Below are 20100 nucleotides of genomic sequence, written 5' to 3' on the forward strand. Positions count from 1 at the left end.
CCTGATGCAAACAGTTGACTCATTGGAAAAGACCCTGATGCTGGGAAAGATTAAAGGCAGAAGGAGAAGAGGGTGACAGAGAATGAGATGGTTGGATGGCATCACTGATTCAAAGTATATGAACTTGGGCAAACTTGGGGAGATGGTGAGTGACAGGGAAGACTGGTGTGTTGCAGTCCATGGAGTTGCGTAGAGTCAGACACGACTTGGTGACTGAACAACAGCAAAGTATATGGTAAACTTGCATATGCAGATATGAGAAGTATAAATTATTATCTTTATGCTTTTATCTGCACAATAATTTAGAAATATGACAGTACTGTTTCTAGGATGTGACTTTGTAGATATGCTAGATGAAGTATACAAAGTATACAAAAAGTATACAGAGTTTACACTGTAACCTTGTTTATAATAAGAAAATAAAATGGACACAATTCTTCCATGGAGTTGCAAACAGTTGGACACAACTGAGCAACTAACACTCACTTTCTTTTCTTTTCTTTTTTTTATATGATTCCCGTTTTTTTTAATTCTTTTTTTAAAAAGTTTATTTTGTTTAACTTTACAATATTGTATTGGTTTTGCCATATAGCAAAATGAATCTGCCACACTCACTTTCAAAGTGTGTATCAACAGGTTTTTAAACTGAATTATGTACATCTATATGATGGAAAACTGTTAAAATATGGTAAATCTATAAGTACTGACAAAGAAACATATATACACAATATATTTAATGAAGAAAATATACATTAAAATATTGTACACAGTGTGATCCCACTCATTAAAATAATGATGTGTGCATGGGAATAAATAAATATCTAATAGTGATTATCAAGAGAGTATGATTACATGGGATTCTAGTGTCATAATAGATTATTTTCATTTTACATTACTTTCTTTTTACCATTTCACATTTACAATGTGAAACACAAATATAGATATTTATATTTAAAATTTGGGAGACATAATACTTCTTTACCTAAATTTGGAAATAAAATACTAATAAAATCAAAGTTTTTGTGGTTTCAGAAAAAATTATTATGAATAGTACTAAATACTACTGAGCTGTTTACCAGTTTACAGAATGTTTTTAGTTGCAAAAAACTGGAAATCCAGGCCAAGGTTATACACAAAATAGTCAATAGACATTATTGAAAACATAATAACTGTCAATTATTATACTTAATTCTAATTTGAAATGAATGCAGTTCATATTCTGTTTTGCTGTTATTCAGAAAGTTTATGTTATTATGTGTCTGCTCAGTACAATTTTCCAACATTGCAGTGCATTTATCTACTAAGCGGATGAGATTTCTTAATAGTAAATGAAGAAAATAATACCTATCCAGGGATTTAACCCATGCTCGCTGCAGTGGAAGCACAAGTCTTAACCACTGACTGCCAGGGAAGTCTCTTACAATGTCTAAAGAAATCAATAGGAAATATATTAAGAAAAATAAATGTTATCTGTTGAAATATTTGGAATAGATGTTGCTACATTTCTGCATTGGTTTCCATGTTCTCCATTTCAAATGGCTACAATTTATGGTTTCATACCAGTAGAGATTTTGAAAATGACAATATAAAACTCTGTTCCTCATTTCTTATAATTAGAGTCTATCAGGAAATCCATGAAGTAATTGCCCTAATAAATCCCTATAACTCACATTTAAATAAAGCTTAAATCTTCATAAATATCAATATCTTATTTTTAGATATTGAGATATTTTAGATATTATTTTAGATATTATTGAGATATTTTAGATATTATTGAAATATTTTAGAAATTTAGATATTAAAATTTTTAGATATTCTACATGCCAAAGCATCACTCTTCCTTAGGCTATGTTAAATAAACTGTATTTTTTCACTAGCAGCAATGGAGATAAAAAACATTAGTTCCAAAAAGATTGAAAATTACCAGTACATCAACTAAATAAACTTCATTATTTTTGTTTCAAAAAAGAGGAAATTATCAACATGAATATTACTCATGAGAGAAAGAGGGAGAAGGAGAAAGGAGGTGAGCAGAAATGAAAAGGAGCCAATGGAGAGATGGGTAAAGTTAATTACTTTGAGGCACTTACTATCAGGTATTAGCAATTTTACTATATGCAAATTACACTGTGTAATAAGTTGATAGGTGAGAGTAAGTTTTCTGTAGGAATATAAACAAGAACTTCAGAATGAAAGGAAATAAATAAGGTATATTAAGCTCATGAAAGAAATGAAGGCAACTCATGTAAACTACAGGAAACTGAAGTGATAGGAGTGTCATGATAAAACCAGATCTCCTCACTGTATTATTAACACAAATTAGAATTTAAATTTCATACCCAGTTGCTTACAACAAGTCCTCAAGAGCAAAGACACATAAATATACATACTACAACAACTATCTTGCATTCCCTATTTGGATTCTATCATCAAAAGGGACAATATCTGTATAATACTAAGTATTAGAAACAGTGATGAACAATAGGTAAATGTGTAATTGTAGTATATGTAAAAGATACATGCCTTTATTATATAAATTTTTTATATAAAAATGAATCATATGAAGATATTTTTCATGTCCTTTTTAGGTATAAATGTAAGTATAGTTACATTAATTATGTAGTAAATTTCAAATTCTATTTCTCCATGATCCATTTATAAGTAAAAAATGGGTTCCTGTAAAAGTTTTGGGAAGCCAGGATTGGAACAAAGTATACCTCATGGGTTGGGGCTCCATTTATACATGACTTCTATTAGAAACCCCCTCACTGATCACAGCCTTATCATGGTGAAGGGGATTGCATAACTCATTGAAGCCATGTGCGCAGGGCCACCCAAAATGGATGGGTCATTGTGAAGCATTCTGATAAAATGTGGTCCATAAGAGGATGAAATGGCAACCCACTCCAGTATTCTTGCTTGGAGAATCCCATGGACAATGTGAAAAGGCAAAAAGATATGGTGCCAGAAGATCATCAGCAGCTCAAGTCAAAAGCTGTCCAATATGCTACTGAGGAAGAACACAGGGCAATTACTAATAGCTCCAATAAGAATGAAGCAGCTGCACAAAAGCTGAAATGATGCTCAGCTGTGGATGTATCAACTGGTGAAAGTAAAATCTGACCTAGTGCTATAAAGAAAAATACTGCATAGGAACTGGAATGTTAGGTCCATGAATCAAGGTAAATGGGAGAAGATCAAGCAGGAGATGGCAAGATTGAACATTGACATCTACAGAATCAGTGAACTAGAATGGACAGGAGTGGTGAATTTAATTCAGATGACCATTATATCTACTACTGTGGGCAAGAATCCCTTAGAAGAAAAGAAGCAGCCCTCATAATCAACAAAAGAGTCTGAGATGCAGTACTTCGGTGCAGTCTCCAAAATGACATAGGAGATTGGAATGCAAAAGGAGGAAGTCAAGAGATACCCAGAAAAACAGGCAAGTTTGGCCTTTGAGTACAAAGTGAAGCAGCACAAAGGCTAACAGAATTTTGTCAAAATAACATGTTGATCATAGCAAACACCCTTTTCCAACAACCCAAGAGATGACTCTAAACACAGAAATCACAGATTGATCAATATCAAAATAAGATTGATTATGTTCTGTTCAGCCAAAGAAGGAGAAGCCCTATACGTCATTAAAAACAAGATCTGGAGCTGACTGTGGCTCAGATCATGAGATCCTTATTGCAAAATTCAGGTTGAAATAGAAGAAAGTAGGGAAAACCAATAGGCCATTCAGGTATGACCTAAATCAAATCCCTTTTAATTAAACAGGAGAGGTGATGAATGGATTCAAGGGATTAAATCAGTGCCTGAAGAACTATGAACAGAGGTTCATAACATTTCACAGGAGGCAGTGACCAAAACCATCCTAAAGAAAAAGAAATGCAAGAAGGCAAAGTGGTTGTCTGAGGAGGTTTTACAGATATTTGAAGAAAGAAGAGAAGTGGAAGGCAAGGGAGAAAGCGAAAGATATACCCAACTGAATGCAGAGTTCCATTCAAGAATAGCAAGGAGAGATTAGAAGGCCTTTCTACATGATCAGTGGAAAGAAATAGAGGAAAACAATAGAATAGGAAAGACTAGAAATCTTTTCAAGAAAACTGGAGATATCAAGGGAACATTTCATGCAAGGATAGGCATGATAAAGGAGAGAAATAGTAAGGACATAACAGAAACAGAAGAGATTAAGAAGAGGTGGAAAGAATATGAAGAAGAACTAAATAAGAAAGGTCTTAATGACCTGGATAACCAGGATAGCGTGGTTACTCACCTAGAGTCAGACATCCTAGAGTGTGAAGTCAAGTGGGCCTTAGGAAGCATTACTACAAACAAAGCTATTAGAGGTGACAGAATTTCAGCTGAGGTATTTAAAATCTTAAAAGATTATGCTATGAAAGTGCTGCAGTCAATATGCCAGAAAATTTAGAAAACTCAGCAATGGCCACAGGACTGGAAAAGTTCAGTTTTCATTCCAATCCCAAAGAAGGGCAATGCCAAAGAATGTGCAAACCACTGCACAATTGTGCTTATTTCACATGCTAGCAAGGTTATGCTCAAAATCCTTCAAGTTAGATTTCAGCAGTACATGAAATGAGAACTTCCAGAAATTCCAAGCTGAGTTTCGAAGAGGCAGAGGAACCAGAGACCAAATTGCCAACATTCACTGTATCATAGAGAAAGCAAGAGAGTTCCAGAAAAATATCTACATCTGCTTCATTGATTATGCTAAAGCCTTTGACTATATGGAACACAAAAAACTGTGGAAAATACTCAAAGAGATGGGAGTACCAGACCACTTTATCTGTTGCCTGAGAAACCTATGGGTCAAGAAGCAACAAAGCCAGAAATGGAACAATTGACTGGTTCAAAATTGGATAAGGAGTACAAGGCTGTATATCGTCACTTTATTTATTTAACTTTTATGTAGAGTATATCATGCGAAATTCCAGGCTGGATGAATTGCAAGCTGGAATCAAGCCTGCCAGGAGAAATATCAGCAACATCAGATATGCAGATGATATCACTATAATGGCAGAAAGTGAAGAGGAATCAAAGAGCCTCCTGATGAGGAGGAAAGAGGAGAGTGAAAAAAACTGGCTTGAAACTCAACGTTAAAAAAAAAAAAAATGAGAAGCTAAGATCATGGCATCTGGTCCCATCACCTCACGGCAAATAGAAGGGAAAAAGTAGAAACAGTGACAGATTTTCTTTTCTTGGGCTCCAAAATCACTGCAGACGATGACTACAGTAATGAAATTAAAAGATGCTTGTTCCTTGGAAAGAGCTATGACAAATCTAAACATTGTATTTAAAAGCAAGAGACATCACTTTGTCAACAAACGTCTGCATAGTCAAAGCTATGTTTTTTCCAGTAGTCGTATGCTAATGTGAGTGTTGGACCATAAAGAAGGCTAAGTGCCGAACAACTGATGCTCTCAAATTGTGATGCCGAAAGACTCCTGAGAGTCTCTTGGACTGCGAGGAGACCAAACCAGTCAATTTTAAAGGAAATCAACTCTGAATGTTCGCTGGAAGGACTATTGTTGAAGTTGGATCTCCAATACTTTGGCCACCTATGCGAAGAGATGAAAAATACCTGATGTTGGGCAAGACTGAAGACAAAAGTAGCAGGTGGTGGCAGAAGATGAGATGGTTGGATGACAGCATCAACTCAATGAACGTGAATTTGTGCAAACTCCAGGTAATAATGGAAGACAAAAGAGCCCGCCATGCTAAAGTCCATAGGGTTGCAAGGAGCCAAAGACAATGTAGCTATTAAAAAACAACAATCTGGCAGGAAATGTCACATTTCTTCCAGCACAGATAGTGCTGTAAGTTGGACACATGTAAGCCAAAAATAAATAAAATAAAATCTTGGAGGTGGTAAGCAGTATAAAAATGACAGTGGTCAAGAAGTTTATTGCTTAGGTATTACTGAAACCCATTTGTTCTAATTAGCCCTGCTGCTGCTGCTGCTGCTAAGTTGCTTCAGTCATGTCCGACTCTGTGAGACCCCAGAGACTGCAGCCCGCCAGGCTCCCCCGTCCCTGGGATTCTCCAGGCAAGAACACTGGAGTGAGTTGCCATTTCCTTCTCCAATGCATGAAAGTGAAAAGTGAAAGTGAAGTCGCTCAGTCGTGTCTGACTCTTTGAGACCCCATGGACTGCAGCCTACCAGGCTCCTCTGTCCATGGGATTTTCCAGGCAAGAGTACTGGAGTGGCGTGCCATTGCCTTCTCCCTAATTAGCCCTAGGAATCTTCAAAAGAAGAATATGAATACCCAATAAAATTGATTTATTCGTAACAGATTCTGAAAATATCTTTAATGATAGATTCACATGAAAATATTATTAGATTTGTACTGCTGACAATACATATTGGGTATTTCTTTCTCACACACACACACGTACCACTAACTTAAAGACTCACAAAGCAAAGCCAAAAGAACAAACTTGAAAGGAATTTTGAATTTTAAAACTTGAAATGATCATTTCAACATGCAAATTATAGCCAGATCTATCAAGTGCTTTTTTTTTCTTAAAAAAAAAAAAAAAGTTTATAAAGAGCATGCTAAGAGAGTTCATCTTTTTTATCTTTTTACCTACTGTACCAAGGAGTTTATTTACATAGGAATATATTTTTTATGACAAATTCAACTGTCTATTTTCCCATCTTCAAAAGACAATATTCAGAGATATTGGAATACTAAGGAGAGTTGGCAAACATTTTTCCTTCTTAGTATGTTTTTCTTTGACTTTATTGAAACAATCAGCCTGTAGTCTCAGTCTATATCCAAGTGGCAGGTTTCAAGATGCCCATATGTAGCAAAGAATGCCCATTTGGGCTAGTATAGCTTTTGTTTTGTTTTGTTTTTTTTTAACAAACAGCAATAGGGGTTAAGCTCTCTGTTTTGGAGGAAACTGTGTTTGTTCCTTTGCCTCCACTTTGGCTTGACAACACTCTAGCAATAAATCAGTATTGGCAAAAACAAACAAAAAAGAACAACAACAAAACCCTCTTAATCATCATTTGGAAGAGGTTTACAGAAGTGATGTCTCTGACAGCTGTTGTCATGAAGTTTCTAAACACATTCAAACTTGCCTTTCAGCATTGCTTAAGCAATGAAACAATTTCAGATAATGACTTACCCTCCCTTAATATAGTCAAGGAATGAAACTTCTGTTTCTACCAAGAAAGACAGCAAGGTGACCTGAAGAAAGAAAACAAAAGAAAATAAAAACAAGAGAATTATATACTAGTACTAATTGCAATCCCAACTGGACTTTTTTCTAAGTGTTAGAGAGAAAATTATATTTCCTAGCATTTTGTAAATCAATAAAGATAATCTATTTCAAACTCTTCTAGGACTGATTATTCTTATATTTAAAATTATCAGAAGAAAAGGGGCTAAAAATTAAGTAACTCCTTTCTATGACCAATTTACTTCCTTTGAAGAACAACATGCAAATTATCTACAAGGACACAGGGTTACTTCACTTTTTCAGGCCTGCTTGATTTTCTCGTGTGATTTCATTAAATGAAGAATTCATAATGAAACTTCCTCTTCTCTCAGACACAATTCAACCCCTAACCAACTTGCAGGAAGCTGTATTGCTATGTCCTATGAGGTGTTCTCTATACAATCATTCCCATACAAAGTTAATTTTGTATTATATACCTTCATATTAAAACCCTAATGAAAGAGTTCAGTTTTTAGTTGCTTCTATTTGATACCAAATATTTTATATATATATATATATTTTTTAATTCATCTATTTGAATCCTTAATGTATAACATAAAATTTGACTTACTGTTCCTGAATTAGTATATTTCTTCTTTTTTCCTTTCTTTCTGGGATTTATCACCTTAAAGAGCAGATAAAACAATTACAATGTTAGGATTTATACTGAAATATTTTAAAAATGTATAGTCCAACCTGGTGTCTTCACATCTTATGGATTTATTTACTTACTAACGTCTTTAGCTGGAGAAGGCGATTGCACCCCACTCCACTACTCTTGCCTGGAAAATCCCATGGGCAGAGGAGCCTGGTAGGCTGCAGTCCATGGGGTCGCAAAGAGTCGGACACGACTGAGCGACTTCACTTTCACTTTTCACTTTCATGCATTGGAGAAGGAAATGGGAACCCACTCCAGTGTTCTTGCCTGGAGAATCCCAGGGACCGGGGAGCCTGGTGGGCTGCTGTCTATGGGGTCGCACAGAGTCGGACATGACTGAAGCGACTTCGTAGCAGCAGCAGCAGCAGCAATGTCTTTAGTACAACTCCTTGAGTCTATCAGCCAAAACGTCTCCGCAAAATGACTAGTGATTATCTTCTTAAAAAAAATCTTTTTTTCAGTAATATTCTTCTCAATTACCTTATGCATTGATTACCCTACCCAAATACACCTTCTTGCTGTGAGGTCTCAATATTAGTGATTGGTTTGTAGAAAAACTATAGATTTCTCAAATAAAATATACTTAAGACATAACAGTTCTTATTTGATTATATACACTAATGACAAATCTTCAAATATTTGACTCTTTAAGGTCTCTGTGCATGCGTGCTAAGTGGCTTCAATTGTGTCTGACTCTTTTTGACCCTATGGAGCATAGCACTCCAGACTCCTTTGTCCATGGAATTCTCCAGCAAGAATACTGGAGTGGGTTGCCATGTCTTCCTTCAGGGGATCTTCCCTACCCAGGGATCAAACTCATGTCCCTTATGCCTCCTGCATGGGCAGGTGGTCTTTACCACTAACGTCACCTGGTGGTGGTGTTGGTGGTATAGTTGTTAAGTCGTGTCTGACTCTTGTGATCTCATGACACAGGCTCCTGCCAGGCTCCTCTGTCCATGGGATTCTCCAGGCAAGAATACTGGAGTGGGTTACCATTTCCTCCTCCAGGGGATGTTCCTGACCCAGGGATGGAAACCAGGTCTCCTGCATTACAGGCAGATTCTTTACCAACTGAGCTAGGAGGAAGCCCCTCATAGCATCACCTGGGAAGGCATTTAAGGGCTGCACTTATTGCTTAATAATGATAGTAATTTCCATCAGACACATAATAATGTGTAAAAGTTTGGAGTCCTGGTGGGAGTCCTGGTGGGAGTCACACGGATTCACAAACCCAGAAATAGGCTGACCAACTGAGGTCTCAACTGTGCACTCTGAAAAGGAACTGTGGCCCAGGACCACCCTACTGAACAAAGGTACTGGAGCCAGTCTCATCCACCCAGCAGCAAACCTAACCCACACTCACCTGAGCCCCTAGTAACAAGCATACCATCAGTAGATCCTACTGTATACCTAGCAATTACTTCAATGCCAGCTCTAAACCACCACAACTGCAGTTTTGAAGGTAGCCCCATAAGTCCGGAGAACCATGAGGAAAAGGTCTCTACCTGACAAAATAAGTCTATAAATCAGCAGGCAGCATTTATTTATTTACTTATGTATTTTCACTTTAGGAATTTTATTTAGTTCTCAATTGGGTTTTAAATGATATGACCTACGGGCTTTTCATTGTCCCATTTAATTCTGCATGGCTGAGAATCATACCCTACAAGGTAGGCAAGATAAGAAGCCATCCATAGGGATTTACTCCTCTTTGTCTTATCTTCTTATTAGTAGTTATAGACTTTTAACAGGAATATAAAAGTAATCTGTGTGATTTATGCTTTTTTTTCTACACAGCCTTTAAAAGAATACATGTAGAAAAAGATTTTAACTATTATTGGAGTCAAAAACAACAACCCAAACACCTGATTAAATGCCAGCTTGTAGACTTACTAATTGTTTGAATGTGTTCCTTAATGTTCTTGCTGCTTGAGTTGTCTCTGATTCTTTTCTAACATTTTGTTTTGTTTTATATTTAAAATTTTTTCTTTTTATAATATATTTTTTATTGAAGTATAGTTGATTTACAATGTAGTGCCAATCTCTGCTGTACAGCAAAGTGACTCAGTTTTATACATATATAAATACAATCTTTTTAAATATTCTTCTCCATTATGGGTTAATCCTAGGACATTGGATGTAGTTCCCTGTGCTAAACAGTAGGACTTGTGTATCAACTCTAAATGTATAGTTTGCATTTACCAACCCCAAATCCTAGTCACCCTTCCTCTTGGCAGCCACAAGTCTGATCTCTATGTTTCTGAGTCTGTTTCTATTTTGTAGATAGGTTCATTGGTGCCATATTTTAGATTCCACATACAAGTGGTATCACATGGTATTTGTCTTTCTTTCTGACTTACTTCACTTAGTATAATAATCTCTAGTTGCATCCATGATGCTGCAAATGGCATTATTTTTTATGACTGAGTAGTATTCCATTGTATATTTGTAGCACCTACTCTTTATCCATTCATCTGTCAATAGACATTTAGGTTGCTTCCATATTTTGACTACTGTGAACAGTGCTGTTATGAACATAGATGTCTGTATACCTTTTGAATTAGTTTTGTCTGGGTATATGCCCAGGAATAGGATTGCTGGATCACATGGTACTTTTATGTTTAATTTTCTAAGGAATCTCCATAGTGACTGCACCAACTTACATTGCCACCAATGCTGTAGGAGGATTCCCTTTTCTCCATACCCTATCTAGCATGTGTTATTTGTAGACTTTTTAATGATGACCACTCTGGTGTGAAATGCTACTTCATTACAGTTTTGACTTGCATTTGTCTACTAATTAGCGATGTTGAGCATCTTTTCATGTGCCTACTGGCCAGATGTCTTTAAAGAAATGTCTATTAAGGGCTTCTTCCTATTTTCCAAATGGGTTGTTTTTTTTTGTTGTTGTTGTTGAGTTGTATGACCTGTTTGTATATTTTGGAGATTAAGCCCTTGTCAGTGGCATCATTTGCAAACATTTTCTCCCCTTCTGCAGGTTGCCTTTTCATTGTTTTTTTTTTTTTTTTTTTTAATGGTTTCCTTTACTATGCAAAAGCTTGTAAGTTTGATTAGGTGCAACTTATTTTAGATTTTATTTCTATTGCTTTGGGAGACTGACCTAAGAAAACATTTGTTTGATTTATGTCAGAGAATGTTTTGCCTGTACTCTCTTCTAGGAGTTTTATGGTGCCCTGAAAGTGAAAGAGGAGAGTGAAAAAGTTGGCTTAAAGCTCAACATTCAGAAAACTAAGATCATGGCATCTGGTCCCAACACTTCATGGGAAATAGATGGGGAAACAGTGGAAACAGTGTCAGACTTTATTTTTTTGGGCTCCAAAATCACTGCAGATGGTGATTGCAGCCATGAAATTAAAAGACTCTTACTCCTTGGAAGGAAAGTTATGACCAACCTAGATAGCATATTCAAAAGCAGAGACATTACTTTGCCAACAAAGGTCCATCTAGTCAAAGCTATGGTTTTTCCAGTGGTCATGTATGAATGCGAGAGTTGGACTGTGAAGAAAGCTGAGTGCCGAAGAATTGATGCTTTTGAACTGTGGAGCTGAAGACTCTTGTGAGTCCCTTGGACTGCAAGGAGATCCAACCAGTCCATCCTAAAGGAGATCAGTCCTGGGTGTTCATTGGAAGGACTGATGCTGAAGTTGAAACTCCAATACTTTGGCCACCTCATGCGAAGAGTTGACTCATTGGAAAAGACCCTGATGCTGGGAGGGATTGGGGGCAGGAGGAGGAGACAACAGAGGATGAGATGGCTGGATGGCATCACTGACTCGATGGACGTGAGTCTGAGTGAACCCCGGGAGCTGGTAATGGACAGGGAGGCCTGGTGTGCTGCGATTCATGGGGTCACAAAGAGTCGGACACGACTGAGGGACTGAACTGAACTGAACTGATGTTTCTTCTATTTTCACTTTGGTAAGAGTTTTTCTTTTTTATCATAAATGAATATTGAATTTTTTTAAATGCTTTTTTTTTTTTGCATCTATTGAGTTGATCATGTGTTTTTTTTCTTTTTCAATGTGGTGTACTGCATTAATTGATTTGTGCATGTTAAACTATCCTTGTGAACTTCTAATGAATCCCACTTGGTCATGGTGTAGGAACTTTTTCTATGTGTTGTTGGATTCAATTTGTTAATATTTTGTTGAAAATTTTTGAATCTATATTCATAAAAGACATTGACCAGTAATTTGCTTTATTGGTGGCATCTTATCTGGTTTTGGTGCAGGATGATTGTGGCTTCACAGAATGTCTTGGGAGTGTTCACTCTCTTTTGGAAGAGTTTGAAGAGAAACAGTTTTCTTTGTATGTGTGGTCATATGTACCTATGAAACCATCTGGTCCTGGACTTTTGTTTATAGGGTGCTTTTTAAAGGTAGTTTTCTTTTTTTTAAAAAATCACAGATTCTATTTAACTTCAAGTGATGGGTCTGTTCAATTATCTATTTCTGCTTGATTCAATTTTGGTGGGCTGTATGTTTTTAGAAAGTTGTTCATTTCTTCTAGGTTGTCAAATTTGTTGGCATATATGGTTCATAGTATTTTTTTATGTATTTTTTTGGTTTTCTGCAGTATCAGATTTTTGATACTCTCTTTTTTAATTTCTTATTTTATTTGGATTCTTTTACTTTTCTTTTTGGTGAGCCTGGCCAGAGGCATTCAATTTTCTTTATCCTTTCAAAGTACTTGACCTTGGTTTTATTGGAGTTTTGTTTTATTTTTTAGTCTTTTATTTCCTCCCTGATCTTTAATATTCCCTTCCTTCTCCTGACTTTAGGTTTTGCTAGTTCTTTTTTTTTCTAATTGTTTTAGGTGATAGGTTAGGTTGCTTGAGATTTTTCTTGATTTTTGATAAAGACCTGTATTGCTATGAGCTTCTCTCCAAGAACTGCATTTGTAGCACCTCATAGATTTTGTTGGCTGTGTTTTGTCATTTGTTGCAAGGTATTTTAAAATTTCCTTTTGATTTCCTCTTTGATCCATTCATTTTTTAGTAGCTTGTACTTTGGTTTCCATGTAATCATATTTTTTCTTGTCTTTTCCTATGGTTGATTTCTAGTTTTATGTTGTTGTGGTCAGAGAATATTCTTGAAATAATTTCTCTACTCTTAAATTTGTTGAAGTTTGTTGTGCCCAGTATGTGGTCCATCCTAGAGAATGTTTGATGTGCACTTGACAAGAATGTGTGTTGTGATTTTTTTTATGTAATGTCTTGAAAATACCAATTAAGTCTAACTGCTCTATTGCATCATTCAGGATCTATGTTGCTTATTGATTTTCTGTCCAGAAGATCTTTCCATTGATGTCAGCGGGGTGTCAAAGTCTCCTACTGTTACTACTATCCTGTTGATTTCTCCATTTATGTTTGTTAGCATTTATTTTATGTATTTGGGTGCTTCTATATTAGATGCATATATGCTAATGACTGTAATTGATTCTTTTTTCATCAAGTATTTTTTTTACCTTTTTCTATATACATTTTTACCTTCTTTATATAGTCTTTGCTTTACAGTCTATTTTGTCTGATATGAGTATTGCAGCTCCCAGTTTCTTTTCATTTCCATTTGCATAAAACATTTTTCCATTCCCTCACTTTTTATTTTTAATTGGAGGATGACTGCTTTACAATGTTGTGTTGGTTTCTGCTGTATAGAAACACAAATCAGCCGTGAGTATATACATTCTCTCCCTCTTGAGCCTCCCTCTCACTCCCTCCTCTGATCCCTGTAGGTTGTCACAGAGCACCAGACTGAGTTACAGAGCAGCTTCCCATTACTTGTTTTACACATGGTGGTGTGTACATGTTAATGGTACTATCTCAATTCATCTCACCCTCTCCTTCCCCCACTGTGTCCACAAGATTGTCTTCTACATCTTTGTCTCTAGAAATGCCCTGCAAATAGGTTCATCAGCACCATTTTTCTAGATTCCATATATTTGCATTAGCATATGATATCTGTTTTCTCTTTCTGACTTAACTTCACTGTATATCAGACTTGAAGTTCATCAATATCATTTTAACTGACTCAAATTCATTTATTTTTATGGCTGAGTAATATTCCATTGTATATATGTGCCACAACTTCTTTATCAGTTCATCTGTCAATGGATAGCTACATTGCTTCCATATCCTGGTGATTGTAACAGTGCAAAATGAACATTGGAGCACACAGGTCTTTTTGAATTATGGTTTTCTCAAAATATATGCCCAGAATTGGGATTGCTGGGTCATATAGTAGTTTTATTCCTAGTTTTTGAAGGAATCTCCATGCTGTTTTCCATAGTGGTTGTATCAGAGTACATTCTCACCAACAGTGAAAGAGGACTCCATTTTCTCCACACTTTCTTCAGCATTTATAGTTTGTAGATTTTTAAATGATGGCTATTCTGACCAGTGTGAAGTGATAACTCATTGTAGTTTTGACTTGCATTTATCTAATAGTGAGCAATACTGAGCATCTTTTCATATGTTTGGTGGCCATCTGTATGTCTTCTTTGCAGAAATGTCTGTTTAGGTCTTCTGCCCATTTTCTGATTGTTTTTTTTTTTTTTTTTTTCTTTCTGAAATTGAGCTGCATAAGCTTCAACAAAAAAATAAAATAAAATAACTAGGGATAAACCTACTTAAAGAGAGAAAAGATCTGTTGCAGAAAACTGTAAGATGCTGATGAAAGAAATCAAAGACGACACAGACAGATGAAGAGATATAGCCTGTTCTAGGATCACAAGAATCAATACTGTGAAAATAACTATACTACCCAAAGCAATCTACAGATTCAATGCAAGCCTCATCAAATTACCAACAGCATTCTTCACAGAACTAGAACAAAAATTATATAGTTTGTGCAGAAATACAAAAGACCCTGAACAGACAAAGAATTCTTGAGAAAGAAAAATGAAGCTGGATCAATCAAACTTTCTGATTTCATACTATACTACAAAGCTATAGTCAAGAGTGCATGGTACTGGCACAAAAACAGAAATATAGACAAAAGGAAGAACATAGAAAGCCCAGAGATAAACCTGTGCATCTATTGGCATCTTTGACAAAGGAGGCAAGAATATACAATAGAGAAAAGATAGCCTCTTCAATAAGTGGTGCTGGGTATACTGGACAGCTACATGTATAAGAATAAGATTAGAACACTTCCTAACAGCATACATAAAAAGAAACTCAAAATGGAATAAATATCTAAATGTAAGGCCAGAAACTATGAAACTTTTAGAGGAATATATAGATAGAACACTCTATGACATAAATCACAGCAAGATCTTCTTTGACCTACCTCCTAGAGTAATGGAAATGAAAACAAAAGTAAACAAATAGGTCATAATTAAACATAAAAGCTTTTGCACAGCAAAGGAAATTATGAACAAGGTGGAAAGACAACCCTCAGAATGGGAGAAAATAACTGCAAAGGAAGCAACTGATAAATGATTAATCTCCAAAATATACAATCATTCCATCGCCTCACTTCCAATCTATGTGTGTCTTTTCCCCTTAAGTGGGTCTTTTATAGGCAGCATATTGTAATTTCGTTGTGCCCAACTCTTTTGTGACCTCATGCACTGTAGCTTACCAGGTTCCTCTGCCCATGGGATTGCCCAGGCAAGAATTCTCAAGTGGGTTGCCATTTTCTTCTCCAGAGGATCTTCCTGACCCAAGGATTGAAGCTGTCTCTCTTTCCTTGCAGGAAAGGAGCTGTCTCTTCCTTTCCTTCTTTACTGCTGAGCCACCAGGGAAGTCCACAATGGGATATTACTCAATCATAAAAGGGAATGAAAGAGTGTCTTTTGCAAAGACATGGATGCAGCTAGAGGTTGTTATACAGAGTGTGTAGTAAATCAGAAAGAGAAAAACAAATATCGCATAATATGGCTTATATGTGGAATCTCAAAAAATGGTAGAGATGAACTTATTTGCAAAGCAAAAATAGAGTTACAGATGTAGAGATCAAAGATATGGTTACCAAGGGAGGAAAATGGGATGGATGAACTGGGAAACTGGGGCTGAAATATTTACACTACTATGTATAAAACAGACAACTAATGAGAACTTCCTGTTTAGCACAGGGATCTCTACTCATTGCTCTATTGTGATTTAAATTAGAAGGAAATTTAAAAGAGTGGGTAAATGTATTTGTATGATTGATTTACTTTGCTTTATAGCAAGAAACTAACAACATTTAAAAGAAACTATGGTTGGGTGGCATCACCGACTTGATGGACATGAGTTTGAGTAAGCTCTGGGAGTTGGGGACGAACAAGGAAGCCTACTACAGTCCATGTGGTCACAAAGAGTCAGACATGACTGAGCGACTGAACTGATAGGCCAATAAATATTAATAAAAACCAAATATCTTATTGAGACTGTGAATAAGAAGGGTGTCTACTCAGTGGTAAAGAATCTGTCTGCAATGCAGGAGATGTGGTTTCTATCCTTGGGTTGGGGAGCTCTCCTGGAGAAAGACATGGCAATCCATTCAAAAATTTTGTCTGGGAAACCACATGGACAGAGGAGTGTGGCAGGCTACAGTCCATGTGGTGGCGAAGAGTTCATCATGACTTAGTAACTAAACAACAACAATATTCAATTCAGTTCAGTTCAGTTCAGTTGCTCAGTCGTGTCCGACTCTTTGCGACTCCATGAATCACAGCACGCCAGGCCTCCCTGTCCATCACCAACTCCCGGAATTCACTCAGACTCACATCCTTCGAGTCAGTGATGCCATCCAGCCATCTCATCCTCTGTCGTCCCCTTCTCCTCCTTCCCCCAATCCCTCCCACATCAGAGTCTTCTCCAATAAGTCAACTCTTCGCATGAGGTGGCCAAAGTACTGGAGTTTCAGCTTTAGCATCATTCCTTCTAAAGAAATCCCAGGGCTGATCTCCTTTAGGATGGACTGGTTGGATCTCCTTGCAGTCCAAGGGACTGTTAAGAGTCTTCTCCAACACCACAGTTCAAAAGCATCAATTCTTCGGTGCTCAACCTTCTTCACAGTCCAACTCTCACATCCATACATGACCACAGGAAAAACCATAGCCTTGACTAGACGAACCTTTGTTGGCAAAGTAATGTCTCTGCTTTTCAATATGCTATCTAGGTTGGACATAATTTTCCTTCCAAGGAGTAAGCATCTTTTAATTTCATGGCTGCAATCACCATCTGCAGTGATTTTGGAGCCCAAAAAATAAAGTCTGACACTGTTGACACTGTTTCCCCATCTATTTCCCATGAAGTGATGGGACCAGATGCCATGATCTTGGTTTTCTGAATATTGATTACTTTGCCCAATTATTGATAAGCAAATATTTATTGACATATTAAACCTTGTTTTCTGATTGATTCTTTGTTTTTTCCTTGTTTCTTTCTTTTTGTGGTTTGAGGATTTATTTTATGCTTGTGTTCTCTTAATTTTTTGTGAATCTATTGTATGTTTTTGATTTGTGGTTTCCCTATTTTTCAAGTATGTTAACACCTTCCTATATCTGATAGCAATATAGGCTTAAACACACTGTAAAAAAAAAAAAAAGAATCTGCATTTTATTACTCTTTCCTTATATTTTATGATTTTGATGTCATTTTTTACACCTTCATCTTTATCTTTTTGCTGTTCCTTGTGTTTATCATTAATTTCAAAACTACATTTTTTTTTCTTTATCTCTGTTTGATCTGTGTACTGGCTAATTTAAGTGATTTACTTTCAAATTATGATTTTCTTCTTCCTGTATCTTCTTGCTTCTTTTCCACTCAGAGGAGATGTTTCAATATTTACTGTAGGGTAGATTTAGCGTTGCCATATTTTTTTAGGTTTTACTTGTCTGAGAAATTCTTTGCATCTCCTCCTTTTCTAAATGATAAACTTTTGGATAGAGTATTCTAGGTTGTAGATTTTCCCTTTCAAGACTTTAAATATATTCTGCCACTCCCTTCTGGTCTGCAGTGTTTCTGTAGGTAATCAGCTGATAGCCTTCTGGGAATTTCCTTGTAATGAACTCCTTGTTTTTCTCTTGCTGCCCTTAGAATCCTTTCTTTAATGTTTGCCATTTTAACATGTCTTGGTGTAGGTCTGTTTGGGTTCATCTTGTTTAGAACCCTCTGTGCTTCCTGTATCTGAATACATGTTTCCTTGATTACATTTGGGAAGTTTTCAGCCACAATTTTTTCAAATACATTTTCAGTCCTCCTTTCTCTTTCTTCTCCTTCTAGAACCCTGATTATGTGTAGACTGGCACACTTTATATTATCCCACAGGTCTCTTATATTGCTTTCAATATTTTTTTCCCCAATTTGGATTTCTGTCTGCTATTGATTGGTTACTGACCATTATTCTATCTTTCATATCACTTATTCTTTATTCTGCATTATTAATCTTGCTTTTAGCTCAGTTTTCATCTCAGTAAATTAATTTTCTGACTTTTCTTGGCTCCTCCTTATAGTTTCTAGTCCTTTTTACTGTAATCTGCATTTCTGTCCATATCCTTTCTTAATTTCTTCAGTATTTTCATTACCTCCATTTGGATCTAAGTGTCTATTAGATTCAAATGGTGTGTTTCATTGTTCCTTCAGGGGTGCCAGAGTCCAGCTCCCGCAGCCAGGGATTCAACCTGAAGAGATGAATGGTGTCGGCGATGAGACAGCCTCTCAATTTTCTTTTGGACTGCCTCTTTATTTCAAGTTTAAGATTCTCTTTTATACTTTTACAAAAACATTATGTCAGAGATTTGACATTTTCAGTTCCCCCTCACCCAGATTTATTATCTCCATAAATCATTGTTGCTCTTCAAACAGAGTTCCTGCTTCAGTGATTCTCTCAGAATCAGCCTTACCATCTATTGTCTACTTCCTCTAATGTGTCCTATAGTTAACTTGTGATTACATTGTAACTCATGCTACATTCCTCAGTTTACTACTTATCTTCCTAAATCTTGTTTGCCTCTAACATCTTGAGTTCACTCTCTCTTAAAAAGGCTTCTAGCTATAGTGTCTCTAAAAATTCCTAACTTCTATGAGCTATAGTAAAATATGCTAACTTTACATCATTCCTTAAATCTTTTAACTTCTAACTATTTTAATTATTTTTAAGCCTAAATTCAGTAAACTCCTTTGCCATAAACATTTTCCTCACAAACAGGCTTCAGAAAGCAATCTCTCCCATGGCCTCGAGCTGCAGCCTATGTGCTCATCCTGGAACACTCTTTTGTAAAGTCCTTAAACAAATGTCAATGATTAACTTTATGAATTATTCTCTGAGCACAGCTGCAGAAGGCTTTGTGCCTTCTCATGCTCCTCTCAAGAACAATAAGCACCTTAATATTCCTTTTCAGTCAACTCAGCAAGGAGAGGAAAAAACAAGTCAGAATTACAAGGCATAACTCCTTCATTCTGGGTTTGTGCCTGTGGAATGAGGAAAGGGTGCCTGGGGCCATGCCTCCATTTTGTCAGTAATGCCTAACGCGGCTCCCGACACAGGGGAATTCTCTTGGTCTATTAACTGAGAGTGGCTCCTCTACTTTGTCATTTTGCTTATAGTTCTCTTGTCAGTTTAGCAGAAACAATCATCTACTGTAGTCTTAAAGGGCTATTTATATGCAGAAGCTTCTCTGTGTAGCTTAAATGGTTTAACATTTTTTTGGTATGAAGGCTATTTTTGGTTTGGAGGCTTGCTGTCTCTTTCTTTATAGCCTGTGCTGGCCATTATCCCCTTGATAAGGGGTGTGCAGGTACACAGCTCAAGCAGGCTCCCAGAAAGAGAGAAGCAGTGGTTGGCTCCTGGTCACAGACCCTCACCAGCAGTCTGATCCTACCTCTGGAGTCTGAGATGACAGCAGGGGCTCGTACCTACCCCTGGAGCTTGTTTTGCTGGTGCCTTGCCACCTCAGAGTGAGTGCAGAGAAAGAAGCGCCTGTGGTGGGCCCACCCCTCTCCTCTCACACCCTTCCAACATTATTGCCCTCCCTCCTTGGTGGGCCCAGGCTTCCTCTCACAACACACCCTAGCCTCCTCAGGCTATCTCCATGCAGCCAACCCCAGTCCTCTTCCTTAGGTCTTACCTCCAAAGCACAAGCCCCTCATTACCTCAGTGATGAGTACCTCAAGCTTGGGAGTGCTGGGCAGCACTGACTGTGCAAGTCTCTCTCTGCTTTGGCCTCAGTGAACCAGT

At 36.8% G+C, this 20100-nt stretch overlaps 1 protein-coding gene across 3 annotated transcripts in view; it reads right to left on the reverse strand.

The window, feature by feature from the left end:
- Nucleotides 1-20100, reverse strand: part of CPNE8 (copine 8) — a 277445-nt gene that overhangs the window by 61765 nt on the left and 195580 nt on the right. For all 3 annotated transcript variants that reach the window (XM_027542564.1, XM_027542562.1, XM_027542563.1), the window contains 2 exons: nucleotides 7826-7879; nucleotides 7162-7223 (listed from right to left, as the gene is read on the reverse strand). In XM_027542564.1, the coding sequence (XP_027398365.1) occupies nucleotides 7162-7223; nucleotides 7826-7879 (116 nt within the window). The remainder of the gene's footprint in view (nucleotides 1-7161; nucleotides 7224-7825; nucleotides 7880-20100) is intronic.

Source organism: Bos indicus x Bos taurus, chromosome 5 (genome assembly GCF_003369695.1).
Source record: "Bos indicus x Bos taurus breed Angus x Brahman F1 hybrid chromosome 5, Bos_hybrid_MaternalHap_v2.0, whole genome shotgun sequence".
NCBI lineage: Eukaryota > Metazoa > Chordata > Mammalia > Artiodactyla > Bovidae > Bos > Bos indicus x Bos taurus.